This window comes from Cariama cristata, unplaced genomic scaffold (assembly GCF_000690535.1).
Source record: "Cariama cristata isolate BGI_N322 unplaced genomic scaffold, ASM69053v1 scaffold15582, whole genome shotgun sequence".
NCBI lineage: Eukaryota > Metazoa > Chordata > Aves > Cariamiformes > Cariamidae > Cariama > Cariama cristata.
In genome coordinates, this window is record NW_009602258.1 from 26,920 (window position 1) to 46,486 (window position 19,567).

Below are 19,567 nucleotides of genomic sequence, written 5' to 3' on the forward strand. Positions count from 1 at the left end.
GGCCTTTACCATGGTAAAGAAAGAAGAGTTACTCCGACTGAGGAGCAGGGCTAGCCATCCTGGCAGTGGCTGTGGAGCTGCCAAGGTCATCCCAGCAGCCCTGTCTCACCCTTGTTGGATTTGGGATGTCCCCAGAGCTCTCTGTAACCTTCCAGAGGAGAGGTGGTCTTTCCCACCTAATTAAGATCTCTATTGCCTTGCTTTCCCTCCTGTAGGCTGCTATACATGGCTATTGACACTAATGCTGAGGATACAGGCCCTATCTACAACTACCGGGTGGAGATTGCCATGTTCTTCATCATCTACATCATCCTCATTGCCTTCTTCATGATGAATATCTTTGTGGGCTTTGTCATTGTCACCTTCCAGGAGCAGGGGGAGAGCGAGTATAAGAACTGTGAACTGGACAAGAACCAGGTAATGGGACTGTTGGGACAGGGCAAGGTGAACCAGCCCTGAGTCTGGCACTGCTGGGTCTGGCTGATTTGCATCAGCCCTTAGTGGTGGCACTGCTGGCACAGATGAGTTGAACCTGCCCCAAGTCTGTTCACTGCTGGGGCAGGGTCAGTTGGACCCATGCCTGGCACAATGTGAGCCTTCCAAGGGAAGGGCAGAGTGGACCAGAAACAAGGAGTGGGCCTTCTCGTGCAGGCAGGGCACCTAGGCTGAGCGGGAGCAGAGGGTTATGGCCAGTTCTGGGCTCCCCAGTACAAAAGCGACATGGACCTACGGGAGTGAGTCCAGTAAAGGGCCACAGAGATGACTGAGGGTCTGGAGCATCTGTTCATATAAGGAGAGGCTAAGAGCTGAGCCTGGTGTTGACAAGAGAAGGCTCATAGGGATCTTACCTATATGTTTAAATACCTAATGGGAACATGTAAAGAAGATGGAACCAGGCTCATTTCAGTTGTGCCCAGTGTCAGGACAAAAGGCACAAACTGAAGAAAACAAGAAATTCTATTTAAACATAAAAACCCCCTTTTATATGGTGAGGGTGGTCAACCACTGGAACAGGTTGCCCAGAGAGGTTATGAAGTCTCCATCTTTGGAGGTATTCAAAACCCAGCTGGACACAGTCCGGGGCAACATGCTGGCCCTGCTTTGGGCGGGGAACTTTGACTAGGCCATCTCCAGAGGCACCTTCCACTCTCAGTCCTTCTGGGATGCTCTCATGCTGTGATTCTGGCTGGGAATGTCAAGGTTGAAAGCAGCAGAAGTGAGACTGGCATCGGCAGAGGACGTGGCATGTGCTGGGGAGGATAACTGGACAGGGATGCCTGCTGGCCCAGAGGAGATGCTGGCATGCTCATGTGCTGAGCAAGCTCAAGCAGCTTGAGCTGAGAATGCTGGGGGTGATGTGACCTACACCTGAACCCAGCAGAGATGGCCCTGGCCTGCTGGGGAGGGAAGGGCCTGCTCAGCACTTCTCAGGTGCAGAGAGAAAACTCAATACCCCCTTCACCCCTGGTTCATGGGATGTCTTCAGGCTGCTCCTGGCCAGTCCTGAGAGACGCTGGAAAAGTGCCGTGATAACCAGGCAGGCTCAGGACTAAAAGGGTCGGTACAATGGCAGTGTGGCAATATTTGGAGGCAAGCGGTGGCTTTGGAAACTTTGTCCCATGTGGGTGCTCTGGGGGTGTATTTGCAGAAAGCACAGCAGATACTTGAACCATCTCTGTCCCTGGCCTATGTCACTGGGCTGAGAGAGAAGAGGGGGATCCAACTTGTGTCTGTGGGGATGTGCAGTGTTGCCAGTGGTGTTGGCTCTGTGCCTGTGCCCCTGGCACTGCCCTGTGCCCTGCTGTGGGATCACACCTGCCCTCCCTTCCCCAGCGCCAGTGTGTACAGTACGCCCTGAAGGCTCGCCCACTGCGGTGCTACATCCCCAAGAACCCCTACCAGTACCAGATCTGGTATGTGGTCACCTCCTCCTACTTTGAGTACCTCATGTTCTTCCTGATCTTGCTGAACACCATCTGCCTGGGCATGCAGGTAAGGGGCACGGTGCCCACCATGGGTGGTGGAGGGGTGTCCATGGCAGCGAATGGGCTAACTCAGCCCTGCCACCTCCAAGAGAGCTTCTGGGGAGGAGGCCTTTCCTACACAGCAAAGCTCATGGTGTGTGCTCAGCACCCCGGGGGACAGGGGCTGAGCGGGACTGGTTGGATGTGGGGAATCCAGAGAAGGGGCTGCAGGGGGGAAATTTCCTTTTTGCTGATCGTTGCTGAGCCATAGGTCTGTGGGAGGGTGATCTGCATCCAGCGCAAACCTCTGAGCTCACAACGGAGGCTGGACCTGCCATGAACTAACGTGGCTCCTTCTGTCTTCTCAGCATTACAACCAGTCTGCAGAAATGAACCACGTCTCAGACATCCTCAATGTGGCCTTCACCGTCCTCTTCACCCTGGAGATGATCCTCAAGCTCATGGCCTTTAAAGCTAAGGTGAGAGGAGAGCATGATCTGGAGAGCAGGAGAGCCTCAGGCCGGACAGGGGGGGTCCATTCACCCTGCATTTGGCATCTTCTGAGTACAAGCACCCCCAGAGATCTTCTCCTTGTGAGACTTTTGGGGACCCCCATGCGCAGGACCTGTGGGTTTCTGGAAGGACTACTGTTTGTCAGTAGTTGCTAGCAAAATCCAACCCAATCCAGCCAGCCATTGTTCCCATCTTCAGGGTCATCTGTCACTGGTGGGATCATAGTTCTAGCCACCTCAATCCACCCTCCTCATTCCACACCATTGCAAGACAGGACCAAACAATTGACCAGAGTGTACAAGATCTGACCACCATCCTTTCTTCTGGCTCTCCCTGAGTTGCCAGAGGTCACTGGTGATCCTTCTGGCACTCCTTCCTCTGGGCACCGGCGTCTGTCTCCTCCTTGACTTAACCCTTGGATGTTCACTCCTCTTCTCTGACTCTTCACTGACAGGGCTACTTTGGAGACCCCTGGAACGTCTTCGACTTCCTCATAGTGATTGGCAGCATCATTGACGTCATCCTCAGTGAGATTGATGTAAGTGTCAGGCTACTCGGACACAAAGGTGTCCCTGCAGAGCACTGCTCCTGACACCCAGCTGAGGCTGTGCCGCAGCACCTGCCCTGTGCCGAGACCGGGATGCCGGTGTGGTGACCTCTCCTCTCTCCCTGCTCTGCTTGGTTCTGAGGAGGGACAAGCCAAGATCAGCCCGTGGTATGAGTGTGTGGAGACCACAGCTGTGGGCCTGTGGACCTTAAAGCACTGTTTAAGTGTAGGGGACCATTCCCAGCTGGCTGACATGTCACACTTCCCCCTCCCCTCCCATCCCCTCAATCTGTAGGCTCTAGGATCCTATGGAAAACAGTCAACTCACTCAGGACTGGACCCTGAGCAGCAGAATGTGTGCCAGCCCCTGCCGCACTCACCCTGTCTGTCTTTCCCATGCCCGTGCCTAGACAAGCAGTCATCTATGTCCAGCCTCAGATCAGTGCAGGTGGGAAGAAAAAGGATTCCCACAGCTCCCTGTACCCACAGGACACTGCTGTCTCATGCCAGGGGAGGATCAGACACACCAAATTTCAAGGCATTTGCTTTGTGTGTGTCCCTTTATACAGTGATCCATACATATACGCGTACTGACTGTATATGTGTGCATGTGTATACTCTATACACTATTTCAGAAGCTCTACACCATATAAACTGCATGGCTGGGTGGCTGCAGGCAGTGGCTATATGGTAAGTGCTCTGCTGGGAGCATTTTCAGAGCAGTGCTAGGAAGCCAGTGTGCCACTGCCTTTCATAGCACTGAGACATCCACACTCCATGTCTAGCACTGAAAATGCCCCTCTGCACCGCAAAGTCATGTGCTGCATTTAGCAGATCTGATGGTAACCCTAGAAGCAGCTGTAGGATCAGGTAGATGATAGATTAACCTGCTCTAGTGACTTCGCGTGCCATCTCATCTCGGGAGCAGGGTTTGCCAGCTCCGGTCACTGCAGGGCTGTGTCGGGCAGAGCTGCTGCCACTGCCACCTCTGCACAGGGTGACCTTCGGCCATCCTCTGTGCCAGGGAGGACAGGGTGTTCAGAGGCCCTTGGTCGCAGTCACCTTCTTCTCTGGAGGGTGGTCCAGGCCTTGCAGAGCTAGGATGAGCAAAATGTTGACCTTCCTCCCCTGTGACAGCAACATGCTCCTCTCTGCACATCCCTGCACTGCCATCCTCTAGCCTCTGGGCTTCTCAACCTTGACGAGCTCCCAGATTTCGTGCCAGTGCCAGCAGCTTTCATCTGTCACCAGGTCCTCCAGGACCCCATCCTTGGACCCCCATCTCTCTGCACCTGTGACCTGGTTTCCCATTGCCTGTAGGGTATCATTTCCTAGTGCACTACCTCCTTCCCCATCCTGTTGTCACTCAGAAATGAAGTTCAAAGGGTACTCAAAGCCCTTCAGTGGGCAGGGATTTTCAGTCCCTGCAAGAAACCAGGTCAGTTGGCACAGATGCCAAAGTACTGCTGTGCTCAGCCATGAGTCTGTGGCGATGCCCAGGGACACAGGTCACAGGCACCCGGAGGAGCGTCCTGAAAGCAGAGCCCCTCACAACTACCCCACCCTTCCTCCATATCTTTTTTTCTCCTTCCAGGCCACATTTCTCCCAGCATCGCCAAGCTTTTCCCAGCCATCTGGTGATGTGCAGGGAGATTAGGATTAGGAGGTGGGGGGGCAACCTCACCCCCACTTCCAGTAGATCTCCTCCCCTCTGAGAGGTCCGTGCAAGGTGGCTGTTACCTCTGGTCCCCAGGAGCTGTTTGCAACCACTGCCCCCATGATAGATTGCCTTGTCAGTGCACGCAGACCTTGGGGGCTACAGTGTTTTCAGGAGGGTGGCCTTCACAAAACAAGCTTGCATCGTGGTACAGGGGTGGCAGGTGACACCTCACAGAAGCTGAGACATTCCTCGTGGCAGCCAGGCATGCGATTCTGGTTTGCAAAGTCTGTCCTCTCCTCCTCTCTCTTTCCATTCCATCTCTTTTCTCCTCCCTCATGTCTGTGTGTGTGGCTGTCAGGGTGAGGCGATGGGGAGAGTTGTGCTGTCAGGAGTCCTCTGCTAGCCACCACAGCCAGATCCTCACAGCTGTTCAATCATTGAGTTCTCCTAGATCCCAGGGGGTATTGAGGGGTCTGGGGCAAAAGGGGAGTCAGGATGGGGGCCCATCTGGCAGTGCTGCCCCAAGCTCTGAACTGTAGGGGACTGGCAGCGTCGATGCTGTTGTGTCACTCCTGCCACTGCCTGCCCTGGAAGCTCAGCCCCTTCACAAGGGCTGACCCTGCCAGCCTAACCAAAGTCTCCTGCAGTGCTCGCTCCCAGCAAACCTGCACCAGTTTCATCTTGGTCTCCAAGAAACCATGCTGAGAGCAGCCCAACTTGCTGCAGAGGAGCTGTGGGTTGGCTTGAGCTGGTCAGCTTGCCTCTAGATCCCACCTGCCACAGCCCTGGGCCTGACCTGGGGGTGTCCATGGGAGGCAGCAAAATTACACAGTCCTGAGGTTTGGCCCAGATTTCCTGGCCCATACCCCAGATGTATGTGTCACAGCAGGTGAGGTGCAGTGGGGCACAGAAGTGGGCAAGTCCCTCATCATCAGTGTATTTCCCTGGACATCCATCTGCTGCCTCTGCCCCTCAAAAGTCACGTCACCTTGTCCGTTTCTGCCTGTCCTTCCCCTGTGCTCCTCCTCTTGTCCCCAATTTCCATCTTACTCTTTCTTCTGTGTCTGTGTACGTCTTCTGCAACCACCCATCCCTTCCTCCCTCTCATTCCTGCCTCACTTCTCCTGTTGACTCTCTTGTTCTCTTGACAGACTGTTCTTGCATCCAGTGGCGGATTGTACTGCCTCGGCGGAGGCTGTGATAGCATTGTAAATATCAGCTGCATGTGCTTGCGGTGCATCCCTCCTCCCTTTGCTGCTCATGGCCGTGCCAGCGTGCCTGTGGACGGTGTTTGCATGTGTCCTGCATGTCATTAAGACACACTAGACCCAGCTGCTCTCTCTGGGATGTTAGCTCTCCCCTTGCTGAGAGGGACTTGGGGCAAGACCCACCCCCCCAGACACCCCTTCTCACCTTGAGACGTGCCAGGCTGTTCCCCAGCCCGCCTGGGTCCATCCACTGGCCCAGCCCTGCTCCACAATCCCACTCCCTGGCACTGCCATATCTGACCTGAACGGACCATCTAACAAAGGTGTCCCTGGCTGTTGAGGGCAGGACCTTGGTTCCTCTGACCATCACCCTGTCTGTTGAAGGGATGTACCTGCACAAATGCAGGCTCTGACACTGTTAGCCAGAGGAATGGTTACGGGGCGACTCTTGCTGTGCCTTCCCCCAGGGAGCTGGCTATGTCCTGTGGCTACTGGCCTGATGTACTGGGGGGCTGAGTGGGCCAAGCCCTGCACTGCTGGCTGAGAGCACCGTGGGGGTGCAGTGGGGTGGGGATGCCCTGCGTTGGCCCATAGGAGCTTCCGTAGGAGCTCTGAAAATGGGGAGGGACTGGGTGCAGGGTCCCACACGCTGGAGCCTCTTCCTATGGATGCCAGGGCCGTGGTGCTGGGAACCATGGAGGGCAAGCTGGCCTTTGCTGGGCACTGCCCAAGTCCTGGCAGTGGGAACATGATGCATGGGAGCTGATGAGATGTTCCTGACCCCTGTGCTCACTGGGTAGGTGCTAGGCACTAGGAGGGTGAAAGGCAAAAGAAAGAGGGGTGGGGAGAGGAGATGATGTTTTCCAGTGCAGCCCTGGGAACTCAGAAGTGCCAGACTGCAGAAGATGGAGCTGCTGGGAGGGGTGTTTACAGCTGGGTTTCATTGCCCTGAAATAGCTGGGAGAAGGTGGGCTGGATGGTGGGAGTGAGGGGGACCCAGTGGCAGCAGTAAAGCTCTGGGAGGCCGAAGGGGCAGTGGGAAAGGCATCCCAAGTGGTGATGGCATTGGGATGGACGGTGCCTGGCAGAGGCCAGGAGGATCTGTTCATGGTTCCTGGTGGCAGAGGCTGGGACTGAAGCTATGCCATACTGGCACAGGGGAGCAAGGTGATCGAGCCCCCAGCATCTCCAACTACCAAGGTCCCAGGTGCTCCCAGACAGAATCTGGCCCTTTGAGCCCAGGAGCTGTGCCTGCTGGCTCCCCTCCTGCCTGCCCATTCTGCTCTGAACCCAGGAGTCCCCAACCCTGGGACATGGCTGCTTGTCCCTCCAAGGAGGGGGCCTGCAGCCACCCCAAGAGAGTAGGCATCACTGCAGGTAGGGGTGACACTGGGCAGCACACCCCCCGCCTCCCAGAGCCACCCTGCCTTCAGTCCCTCCTTTGGTCCATGAAAACCCTGATGGGACATTCTCAAACCAACCTTTCTATGCTTAAACAGCCATCATTAACCCTTCATGTGCCTGACCTACAGCTCACCTTACAAATAGACCGTGGGGTGGAAGCGTCCCATACGGTATCTGCTGGGTGAGAGCCTGGAAGGACCTGAGCCTGTACTTGAGGAGCTGATCCCTGTCTGTCCTGCAGTGAACAACACACCTCTCCCAGCCTGCATTACAGCATGCCTTTCTCCCTGTAGTGTCCCATTCCCCTGGCTAATGGGATTGCTCTCATACCCATAACCAGGCGTCCCGAGCAGCCTGGGGAGCAGAGATGTGAGACAATGGGGCTGGGGAGATGAACTCATTGGGAAGGCTAGAGGGAAAGTGCCAGCACATCCCCTTTGCAGTATGGTCCTCCGTGCAGGCAAGGGCTGTAGGGACCATGACTGGTGCCTAGGGAGGGGGAATCTCGTTACCCTTCCCCCCATCCAGAACCTGGAACCCCCCCTGGTCTGTCTGGAGGCATCAGCACCTGCTGTCCTCTAAGTGTTGTGCTCTGCCTGCAGGACTCTGATGACAATTCCCGCGTCTCCATCACTTTCTTCCGACTGTTCCGGGTGATGCGGCTCGTGAAGCTGCTGAGCCGGGGGGAAGGTGTCAGGACTCTCTTGTGGACCTTCATCAAATCCTTCCAGGTATGTGAGGAACAGTGCTCCGCTCCCAGACAAGCACATGCCCTGGGCTGACAGGAAGCTCTGATCCTCAGGCTGGCTGGGCGAGCAGTCTGTCCTCACGAGGCAGAAGAGGAAAGCTCCAGTGCTGGCAGGCTGCTGGTCTCGGACTGGACCAGGGCCTTGTTCTGTGTAGGAGAACATTGCCTGTATGGGTAGAAAGATGCTGGGGAGTCTCCCTGGCTGACACCACAATGTGTTAGAGCTGGGCTGAGCAAGTAAGCAGGGCCTGTCCTGTCCGATCAGCCCTGGTCCTAGGAAGGCTGGACTCTGCACCTAGGGGGTAGCTCAAGGGCATGCTGCATCATCTCAGCACACAGCCCTTGAGCCTGGGCAGCTTCCTCAGCCCTGGACATCCCTGGGTTGTGCTCAGCCTTCGTCCCAGTTGCAGAGACCTGGTGCACCCTTGCGGGTTGGCATAGGCCCCCCATGCGTGAGAACTGGAGAGTGGGGCTAGCGGGAGGGTGGTGAGAGGAACAGGCAGAAATTCAGCTGTTCCCTCTGCACATGGAGGCCTGGACGCTGGCCTCACACAGTACCTCCAGACCCAACCTTGTGTCCCTGGGTTGCCTTGATGTTGGGCTGCTGTCTCACATGAGCTATGATTCTTTTGTCACAGGCTCTGCCCTACGTAGCCCTGCTGATTGTGATGCTTTTTTTCATCTATGCTGTGATCGGGATGCAGGTGAGAGGCACAGGGGTGGGATTTGGTCTTGAACAGAGGTCCTGAGCCTGATAGCATCTGGAGAGAAGGGACGGAGAGGGACTAGGTCCTCTGCCAGGCACTCCTTGGGACTTTGCACATGATGAGACCACTCTACCCTGGTCTCCAAGGATGCTTACAGCCCCAGCAGCCTCCTCCCATCCCCAGGCTGTAGCTAGGGCAACTGAGGCACGCAGTAAATAGCACTTTTGGAGTCAATGACACAACCTAGAAACACAGTCACCGGTGCTTGTGCCTAGTTCATAAGAGCTTGTCTCCTTGGCCCAGATGAAGTGCAGCGTAGACAGGGGCATTTTCAGCATAGGCAAAATGTTCAAGGAGCTCATGAGCCCCAGAGGACCCATACCCTGGTCTCAGTCTCCTTTGGGGACACCCAAAGCCAAGTAAACAAGAGGAGGAGGAGCTCAGGGACAGGGGTGCTCTGGAGGGTGGTCAGTGCCTGAGAAAGGGTGCTGGGGACCTGACAATGTGATTTACAGATGTTTGGGAAGATCGCCATGGTGGATGGGACCCAGATCAACCGAAACAACAACTTCCAAACCTTTCCACAAGCTGTGCTGCTGCTTTTCAGGTCAGTCTTGTCTTGGCAAGCAAGCGGCTCCAGAAGGGAGCTAAGCTCAGAGTCGGCATGGGAGCCCACCAGCATGGAGTGAGGGACACCAACATTTCTATAGTTGATTTCTTTTTTGCCCTACGGAAAAGTCTCTTGCAGCAGTGGAAGCATTTCAGGAGTGGTTGTTGGTTTGCCTGGTGTGGCTGAGCTGCAGGAGAGAGGGACACTTGGGGTTTCTATTCTGAATGTTTCCTTCCCAGACTGGATTTTAATTTGTGAATTGAGAGAAAACTCAAGGGGAAGCAAGAGCTCGGCCCAAGGCTTTCCAAATACTTCACTTTGGAGCTTTCAATAGTCAGCTCCCCACAGCAGCACAGCAAGGCCAGGATCCTGACCACTCCTTTCCCAGTGGCTTCCCATTCCCCTGTGCGCTGGGCTGGCCACAGCCCTCCATGCGTGCCCAGCCGATGTCCAGGAAAGGCACAGACCAAAAGGTTTCCCCTCTCTCCAGGTGTGCAACTGGCGAGGCCTGGCAGGAGATCCTGCTGGACTGCAGCTACGGCAAGCTGTGTGACCCTGAGTCAGACTTTGCTGAGGGCGAGGAGTACACCTGTGGCACAGGCTTCGCCTACTTCTATTTCATCAGCTTCTACATGCTCTGTGCCTTCCTGGTATGCCAATTCCCACAGGCCTCCCTTTGGCACCGCCGTCCTGGCCCTGGGCAGCCCCTGGTGTTGAGTTAGCCTTGCATCTCGTGGGGCTGAGACCACAGCACCCTCTTCCTAGGGGCATCATCCCCCAGCCCATCTACCCAGCCATGCTGTAAACCTGGCACCACCCTCCTGTGGGGCCCAGGATCCCCTGTTAGTTCCTTCCCATGTGCTGCCATCCAGATGTGTCTGCATTGGCTCTTGCAAGGGTAGAGAGGGAAGCCTTTCGCATGATCTCCTTGGGCGGGAGGCCCATCCTTGCGTGGGGTGACCCACAGCATCCCCTGGCTCCAGAGGAACCCAAGCCCCTTTTCCTCCTGAACACATCTGCTTGCATTTTCCTATGGCCCTGGTCAGGACCCACAGGCAGCGCTGCCCTGGCTGCTAGAGCTGTCACTGTCCTTCTGCCTGGGGACCTGCTGAGTGCTTGGCCCTGCCCTAACTTGCGTCCTTCACACCTGCTCCTCTGCCCTCAGATCATTAACCTCTTTGTGGCCGTCATCATGGACAACTTTGACTACCTCACACGTGACTGGTCCATCCTTGGGCCCCATCACCTGGATGAGTTCAAACGTATCTGGGCTGAGTACGACCCTGAGGCCAAGTGAGTGACAGGGGATGGTGGGCTGCCCTGAGACACGCATGGCAATGATGTGAGCTGTGGCACTGTCTAAGAGTTAGATCCCAACATCTCAGAGGTGGATGTGAACTTGCCAGCATATTCCAGGGTTGACACAAGCCATCAGGATGTTTGGGGACAGGAGTCCTGCTTCATCCAGCCCTGGTGATGCTACCAACTCTTCCCATGCCACTGCACACTTTTATCTGCTGTCTGGTGCCATGGGGAACAGCTGCTTTCCCCAGGAGGAGGGTAGGGAAGTGTAGGGATTTGCCCAAAAAAGGAGCACAGGGCAAGCCACATGAATGAATCCACCCAGGCCCTGCCCAAATCACTGTCCCTCATGTCTGTCACCACACTGCTGATGCAGTTTGTTGCCTCTGCAGGGGCAGAATCAAACACTTGGATGTAGTGACTCTGCTGAGACGTATCCAACCTCCCCTGGGCTTTGGGAAGTTCTGCCCGCACCGTGTAGCTTGTAAGGTAAGAGCCAAGGAGGTGACAAGGCGTGTGGGCACAGCGACACCTTCCTCAAAATGTCTCTGCATCCTCGCCAGGCAGGCTGAGGGTGACAGTCCAGCCAGCTTCCCAGCATCATGGTTTATATGCATACCCTGACCTCTCATGTTTAATGGAGGGGAGTATTCTGGGGGCAAGGAGAGATACTGTTAACCTGCATGGAGCTGATGTGTTTCAGGCTCCTGAAGATAAGGATTTGCCTGTGCTTACACCCATACCAAAGGGCTGGCACCAGTGGGCTGATCTCTGCCCAACCTGGAGCCTTTAGTGCAGAGGGACTCCCAACCCATGCTGGGGTGCCCCGCATCTGCGTCTGGTGCAGGAGGGCTATGCTGGACCTGGGTACCTGGCCATGTCAACTGGGCTGTAGAAATTTGTTTCCAAGGGCTGATAGCACTGAGGGAACTGGAAACACCAGCTCTATAGGCATGAGTACACTTTTCCTGGCTTAGCTCATTCTGCACAAATCCAGGGCCTGTGTGAGACTCATGTAAACCACATGGGCAGGAGCTCAGGCAGTGGTGGAAACCCTCATCTTGGTCCAACTCATTAGGAGATTTGACCCCCAGATCCCTCACAGCAGCCTGGGGCACTTTTTGGAGGGTGGAGTGCAATGCAGAATGATTCCCATCTCCCTGAGAGCAATGCTGTGTCTCTTGCTGGCTGGTTGTTTAGTCTGGAGAACAGGAGGCTCAGGGGAGACCTTATTGCTTTCTATAACTACTTGAAATGAGGTTGTAGCAAGGTGGGTGTTGGTGTCTTCTTCGAAGTAGCAAGTGATAGGACAAGAGGAAACGGCCTCAAGTTGCACCAGGGGAGGTTTAGATGGGATATTAGGAAGAATTTCTTCACTGAAAGGGCTGTCAAGCATTGGAACAGGCTGCTCAGGGAAGTGGTGGAGTCCCCATCCCTGGAGGCATTTAAAAGACGTGTAGATGTGATGCTTAGGGACGTGGTTTAGTGGTGGGCTTGGCACTGCTAGGTTAACAGTTGGACTCGATGATCGTAAAGGTCTTTTACAACCTAAATAGTTCTATGATTTTCTCTCATGGCACCGGTGCCCCGTAAATTGGGTTATTTCCACAGGTCTGACCTGGCTCTCCCTGCAGCTTGGTCTGGTTTAGCTGGCTAGTTAGGACGACTGAAGTCGCTGCCCTGGCCTGTATGCTGCCAAGCAATGGTACAGAGCCCCGTGGGCCTGGGCAAAGTGGGTAGAGCCGGGAGGTCTCCTTGGCCAGCAGCTCAGCTGCCTCAGCAGAGCCTCTCCCGGGCCAGCATGGCTGTGCTCCGGCCAGGACAGGGTATGTGTTTGTGGGAAGCTGCCAGCCTACTTTACTACCCGGGGTGACAGTCGTTGGTTTGCTGTGCAGCGTCTAGTGTGCATGAACATGCCCCTGAACAGCGATGGCACTGTCACCTTCAATGCAACCCTCTTTGCGCTGGTGAGGACAGCCCTCAAGATCAAGACGGAAGGTAAGTGATGCTCCTGTCTGCCTCTACAGCCTGATGGAGAGACTCTCTCCTTGTGCTGCAGGGTGCTGGTTACACACCGTTCCCTGACTCTGGTCAGGCACCTCGGGGCACTTGCCTGTGGGGCTGGACCCTCCAGTGCAACCCTCGGCTTCGTGCTATTAGTTATATCATTGGACCAGAGACCATGGGCACATGCATAGGGCTGTTCAAGCCAAGCCTGGAGGACATATTACTTGCAGGCACATGTGTTGCAGCCCTGAAGAGTGAACCAACGGCACCCCAGCTGTGTAACTTCACCCTGAACAGTGCAGGAGCAGTTTTGACCCAGTTCCCATTTCTGCCGCAATGCACAGCCACCAGCCTCCCTTCCCACACTGTTGAGTGCAGTCTGATCTCCCCCTGCCCCTGGCATAACACCACTTGCTCCAGTTTTGTGTTTCCCCATGTATTTATAATCTCAGACTAGAATGGAAGGGGTGGATCCTCTTTGAATTTGACTTTGCTCGGAAGGAGTTGCTTTCACCCCTTTCCTTGCTAGCAGCATGGTTTGCAAAGCCTTGCTTTGGCAAGATGCCACACCAACTTGTTTCCACGCCTGTGGGTTAGGCAGTATCACACGAGCGGCTCAGTGGCTGAGCTGGAGAAGCCGTCTCTGGCAGGAGGTGAGGTTGGGCAGTAGTGGGCCACTGGGGTTGGCATCTTCCAGCAGCCCGGCACGAGTGCCTGCCCTCCAGCTGGGCTGGGGAACGTGGCCTCGAGCACAGTGCAGGCAGCCCTGGGAGGAGCACAGGAGATGTCAGAGCGTGCATGGGGACAGACTGGGATTGCAGGTGAGCAGGAATACACCCACAAGGGGAGGTCGAAATTTGTTGTTGATCACCAGAACAGAGATGGTGGCACTAACGCTCCACCCGTTTGCTAGGTCTGACTCACTCTATAGTTAAAGTCTGTTTGCTAAAATCAAAGCCTCATTCTTACAAAGTTCATTTTTGTTGGGTGGGGAGGGTGGAGAGGAGCTGTCACACTCTGAAGGAGTCTGGTCAGGTTTTCACGTGCGTTGTCTTCACTCATGTTCACATTCCCCTGGGAATGAACCGCTCTGTCCTGCTTGCTTTTCTCGCAGGTAACTTTGAGCAAGCCAACGAGGAGCTCAGAGCCATTATCAAAAAAATCTGGAAGCGAACGAGTATGAAGCTTTTGGACCAGGTCATCCCACCTATTGGAGGTGTGTCATCTGGTGGTACTCCCCAGAGAGGCAGAGCGATACCTGGTTGGGGTCTCAGCTGCTCTGACAACTTGCAGCCTCATCATGTTGGTTTCTTCCCCTCCAGATGATGAAGTGACAGTGGGCAAATTCTACGCTACTTTCCTCATCCAAGAGCATTTCAGGAAGTTCATGAAGCGCCAGGAGGAGTATTATGGGTACCGGCCCAAGAAGAACCCTGTGGAGATCCAGGTTGGTAGCGTGTGGGTGGTGTTGGAAGGGTGACCCTTCCTGGGGGCAGGCAGGGTGTGGTGGGGAGCTCTGCATATCAGGGAAGGGGCTTCCCCCAGTTCAGGAAAGTCCAAGGTGACTTAGACAGAGCTGCAGTGACACATAGGGACCTCTGTGCATCAGGCTCTGGAAATGAGGTGGCCTGAAGTGAACCAGTGCTGAACTGGCCATGAGCACTCCACTGCTGAGGGTGACCTTAGTCTCCAGGGTTCAGGTGACTCCAGAAGGAAAGGAGAGTTTTGACTCTGCCTCGCTGACTTCAGCTGCAGAGAGGACTAGGCAAGGTCTGATGCCTCACCAAGCAGCTTTAAGACCTGGAAAACCCCACCATAGACCAATGTCTAGACCAAATGCTGCTCATCCAGGCCCTTACCCACCTACTCTTCTTCATTCCCAGAGCCTTCTCCCTTTCCTCACCTTAGCAGTGTTGTGGATGGTTCTGTATGCCTGGTGCTCTGTCATCTCTCGTTGCCTAATGCAACATCAGGTGGAGAGGGGTTGACGTTGTTAAACTTGAGCAGATCCACTGCAATCAAAGAAGCCTGCGCAGCAGCCCTGCTGTTCAGGGTGGGATGGGAGTGGATTTATGTGCCTGGCCAGAGGAGCTGGGATGTCCCCAGGCTCTCCTGACTTTATAGGGAACAAATCATTTGTAGAGATAAAAGACCAGGCCCCAAAGGTGCAAGGCAAGGAAAAGATCCAGGCCCCAGCTCAGATATCTCCATATCAGGGACAAAAGCACAGCTACCCCTTGGGCATCACCAGCCTGACCCTTCATCAGGCTGCCCTTTGTGGGACAGCATTAGCCCAGGAGCTGTTTCACCAAGCACAGAGCCAGCCAGTTGCAGGGCAACCCATCGCTTGTCCCTGGTAGGAGACCCGGCAGGGCAGCATGGCTTACCAGGTGAGCATGCTTCATCATGTTTCCCTCTCCAAAGCCCAAAGTGAGAGGTGTGGTGGGGACAGGCCACATCCAGCCATTCTTCCTTGTCCCCACCAGGCTGGGCTGAGGAGCATTGAAGAAGAAGCTGCTCCTGAAATCCATCGGGCCATATCTGGGGACTTGACTGCTGAGGAGGAGCTGGAAAGAGCAATGGTGGAGGCTGCCATGGAGGAAGGGATATACAGGGTGAGTGCAGCCCTCAGGGCCCCGCAGGTGGTGGTGGTCTCGCCCAGCCCTCATTTCGATGTGTTGGTGGTGGGTCAGCATAGCTACCAGCAGCTGGAGGGCATACCACAGAGGTGAGCCTGACCATGAAAGACAGTGTGGACCACAAGGCTGGATCAGCACTTCCTTCCTCTCCCTGAGCATCAGGACATCCTGGTAGAGTCATCCTGGGCAACCTGCTTTCTGCCTCAGTTTCCCCTCTGTAAAAGGACCCTGCTCATATGCCTGACAGAGGTGTGCTGAATGTTTACCCACAGGTTTTGAGGGCCCCATTCACACCTTCTGCCAGGCTAAGGCAGGACAGGTCAGATGTCATCATCACCAGAACAGAACAGATTCACTTCCCACTCCCTGGGAGTCTTTGAGATAGCCTGGGCAGCTGTGGTGCTGAAGCGTTGAGCCTCCTGCTGTGTGCAGAGGTGCCACCGGCTCAGGCTGTCCCACAGAGGTGGCAGGGTTTGTCATGCACAGGGCTGGCTCTCATCCCAGTGCTGCTGCGTGACCATCACACCTCAGTGCCTCAGTTTCCCCACCTAGGCAGCGAGGTTTTTGAAACTATGCAGTCTGCGAGGCCTGAGCATAGAGATGAGCAGAGAGACTGCTGTTCCCATGGATACCCTCACATGTCTCCTCCTGTGAAAATGGCCCCAGAGCAGCCCAGAGCTCCAGGCCTCCCCTGATGCCCTCCCTGTTCGTTGCAGAGGACAGGTGGCTTGTTTGGCCAGGTTGACAGCTTCCTGGAGCCCAGCAGCCCCCTTCAGCCCCACGTCGCCAGCCAGAGGCCCCTGCAGTTCACGGAGGTGGGCAGCGAGGACCTTGATTCCCCTGTCTTTCTTGATGACTTCCCGCAGGAAGGCAACACCAATGTCAACAACGCCAACAGCAACGACTGGCTGGAGGGGTAAGGGCTGGTGAGCCTCGTGTGGGCAGGCAAGGAAGGACAGACCTGGGCTGTGCCCAGTGGCTCTCAGTGGGGCTCTGCTGGTGGCTGGCTGCATGTTGATCTTGCCCGAGGGCTCTTCATGGACTGGTAAAGTCTGGAGAAGTGATTGAGTTGGAGCTGCGAGGTCCCTTGCAGACTAGGGGAGGAATTGAGCACTCGCCGTGGAAGTGGCTTCATGGACACAGGAGCTTTTTGCAGAAATTCAGCCCTCAGGGTGTGAGCCGGGGGCCAGGCAAGGGGACAGGGAAGGCAGATATGCCTCACTGGTCCCCAGTCCCTGGACCCCAGCCTGGCACTCCCAGAGATGTCCCCAGAACATGCAGGGTAGCTCCAGGGCTGGCATGTGGCTCCACACATCAGCATGTGTGACTCCCTGCGCGCCCTTCTGGTCCTTCCCACCACTCCTTCATCTCGGTGCCGTGAGGATCAAGGTGGATAGCAGGGCTCCAGGGATCACAGGAATGACCCTTCCCTCTTTCCTACCAATCTCTGAGTGCCAAAACCCAGGTAGGGGCCACCAGCACCTGCCTGGGGACAGGAACAAGGAACAAGGGTTATGAATGTAAGAGGATGTACTTAATCCTGCTTCTTGGGGTCTCCACCCTGTTCATCCGTCCCAAGTGCCCCTCCTGGTCTCCCCCCCACAGCTGCATTCACCAGGGTGGAGAAGATGGGGAGGGCTGCACCCCTGGGTGGAGCGCGTCTTGATGCGTGGTCCCTGCTCAGGCTGACCCACCTTCCTGCCCTTGACAGGATGAAGTATGAAGATGAGGTGCTGAGGAAGACGATGCCAGCAGCACCCAGGTGTCCAGCATGGGGTGAGTCTCAGCATCGTTCCTCTTCTTGGGGATCTGGACCAGCCCAAGGGCCAGGATAGGACGAAGGGGCTGATGTTGGCAGGCAGGAGGAGAAGACACAGACCCCCAACAACTTGGAGGTTAGCTGAGAGCCCCAAGCACAGTGGGACCTGTCTGGGGAGGTCCAGGAGACCCTCCTCCCACCTTCCCACCCTCCAGGGTGATGGGGCATGGAGCCAGTGCCTTGGGCTGGGGGAGGACTGACCAGCTCCAGGCAGCAGGGCCACAAGACCGTGTTTGTTTCTGCAAACAAACAGGGACTCCTTCTTCCCACCTGTGAGTGAGGAGCCAGCACAGGGCAGTGGGCAGGCACTGGGACTTCGGTTGATCCTGTACTCCTAAACCCTCAGTCTAGTTAAGCCATTCCCAGCTCTGGGTGGCAGTGGTGTCTTTGCTTTTGTGCCCATCTGATGTGCCCACCTTTCCCTCTCCCAGAGCGCAACTACCCCTTGCCCATGGAGAGGCTGCAATGCAGGCTGAGCAGGAAGCGAGGGGCCACCTCTGAGGCTCACCCATCATCAGGGCTGCACCTTCTCCCCCAGGAGGTAAAGGGGGTAATGTATGTCCAGAGGCAGCAATGCAGGGGACATGGGTGGACCTCCCTTCCCTCCTGGGAAAGGCTGTCACAGCCATGCTGGAGAGGAGCCGGTCTCTAGGGTTCACTGCCATGAAGCCAGCTTTGCTGGAGCGGTCGTTTCTGATCAGCTCAGGGAAGGAGCTGAGCCTCCACCCTGCTGACACAGTGGGCATGGAGTGCTCATCCGAGCCAGGACAGCTCGAAGCAACATCTCTCTGGCTCCCTGGCTGCCTCCAGAGCCAGGGTAGAAAAAAGGGGTGCGTCAGGTTTGCTCCTACACTCCCCTGGCTGCCCTTGGCTGGCCACAGTGCCTCATCACCTAACAAGTGCCAGGGCAGGAGATAAGGGCTGGTTCCCACCTCTCTCTGTCCACATGGCCCTGCTGGTCCCATTGCGGGTGGTACCCTGGATTCAGGATCTCCAGCAGGATGGGAGTGAGTGTCCAGTCTGGGGACAGTACCTGCAGCCCCCCAAATTAACGTGGGAGAGATCTTCCATGGGCATTGCCCAAACCCAGGCTGCAGCTCTTTGCTCCTCTCCCCCAGCTTCCCGGAGAGGATGGCACTGTCAGGGGAACAGTGTCCAGCTCAGGATACCAGCGGGGTGAAAGTGGTAACCCAAGCACATCCTCCAACTCTGCCATCACCTTCCTCATTCAGGAGGTAAGACAGGGGCACAGCCTGGCAGAGGGAAATGCAGGGCTGCCAGGGAGTGAAAGGGGCTGGCAGGGGTGCCATGCTCCTGCCAAGTTGGGAGGCAAAGCTTAGCTATGAGGGTGAGCAGCAGTTATGTGCGAGTGCAGAGGGCAGGAGGGAAAAGGAGGTGAGGGTGGGTTGCCTGCAGCCAGGAACACTTCTACAGACTGAGCACACATTGGGCTCTGACCCCATCCTCTGCTACAGGCTCTGATCTCCGGGGGCCTTGCGGCTCTGGCCAGTGACCCATCCTTTGTAGCAGTGACCAGGGATGAGATGGCAGCCAGCAGCCAGCTGGAGATGGATGAAGTGGAGAAAGCAGCCTGTGAGCTGCTAAAGGGAAGAGAAACACTGCGGGGTACAAAAACTGGCACTGCCCCCCAGGACACCTCAGCCGTATCACCAGTCAGCTCCCCAGGGCTCAGCACAGCCCTCTCCCAAAAGACCATCGATGCTACTCGCCTGTGAGCCGCCCTGTGATTCCGTCCAGCGGGCACAGTCCCTTCAGGAGCTTGCAGGGGGTTACTGGAGCAATGCAACACTGCTCCTCCCCTCTGCCTGGGGTCCTGGTGGGCTCTGTCCAGCTGCAGGAGGATTTTTGGGCTGGGTCTCCAGGATGCTGGTGCAGGACAGGACAATGCTGTGCCAGCAGCATCTTGCAAAAGCTGGACAGGTCATTAAAGTGTTCCTGGTGTGTGAGTCCGTGGATTCCTCTGTCCTCTCCTTCGTCCGCCACCCTGCCTGCACAGCCTGTGCCCACAGCTGCCCTCTGCCTAGCCCAGCCTGGGTAGGGGGCTGCAAATGCAAGACCGCATTTAACCAGAGCTGGCAATGATTCATGTGGCAGCCTCCAGTCCCCATGCTGAGGGAGGTCTGTCCCTGCTCCCCAGTACTCATGCCTCAACCACCCATTTTGAGGGTGCCAAGCTCTGGGGGTCTCCAGATATCCCAGCAGCTGCACCCAGCATCCTTATGTCTCTGTGGCTTCGGCAGCTCTGCCTTGGGCTGGGACAGCAGACAGGCACTGCCTTTGTGCCAGAGTGATGCTTGGGGGCTTCTTGGCTCACTCTCCCAGCTGGATAAGAAACTGGGAATGGGGCAGAGGTGTGAGAGCATGTCCAGGTCAGTGCAACAGCCCTGGGTCTAAGAGGAGAGCTGGCCACTGCGATGC

The 19,567-nt window shown here is 56.0% G+C and overlaps 1 protein-coding gene across 1 annotated transcript in view; it reads left to right on the top strand.

Moving 5' to 3' along the window:
• The window catches only part of CACNA1S (calcium channel, voltage-dependent, L type, alpha 1S subunit), a gene marked incomplete at its 5' end in the record, with an annotated part of 42,985 nt that extends 24,121 nt beyond the window's left edge, over positions 1–18,864 (top strand). Inside the window, 20 exons of the mRNA XM_009694690.1 lie at positions 216–417; positions 1,834–1,992; positions 2,333–2,443; positions 2,932–3,015; positions 5,836–5,892; positions 7,899–8,027; positions 8,683–8,748; positions 9,267–9,358; positions 9,852–10,011; positions 10,527–10,654; positions 11,056–11,152; positions 12,559–12,661; positions 13,785–13,886; positions 13,993–14,117; positions 15,157–15,285; positions 16,026–16,225; positions 17,021–17,085; positions 17,560–17,669; positions 18,247–18,363; positions 18,604–18,864. Of these exons, the coding sequence (XP_009692992.1) occupies positions 216–417; positions 1,834–1,992; positions 2,333–2,443; positions 2,932–3,015; positions 5,836–5,892; positions 7,899–8,027; positions 8,683–8,748; positions 9,267–9,358; positions 9,852–10,011; positions 10,527–10,654; positions 11,056–11,152; positions 12,559–12,661; positions 13,785–13,886; positions 13,993–14,117; positions 15,157–15,285; positions 16,026–16,225; positions 17,021–17,085; positions 17,560–17,669; positions 18,247–18,363; positions 18,604–18,864 (2,497 nt within the window). The remainder of the gene's footprint in view (positions 1–215; positions 418–1,833; positions 1,993–2,332; positions 2,444–2,931; positions 3,016–5,835; positions 5,893–7,898; positions 8,028–8,682; positions 8,749–9,266; positions 9,359–9,851; positions 10,012–10,526; positions 10,655–11,055; positions 11,153–12,558; positions 12,662–13,784; positions 13,887–13,992; positions 14,118–15,156; positions 15,286–16,025; positions 16,226–17,020; positions 17,086–17,559; positions 17,670–18,246; positions 18,364–18,603) is intronic.
• Positions 18,865–19,567: the final 703 nt, after the last annotated feature.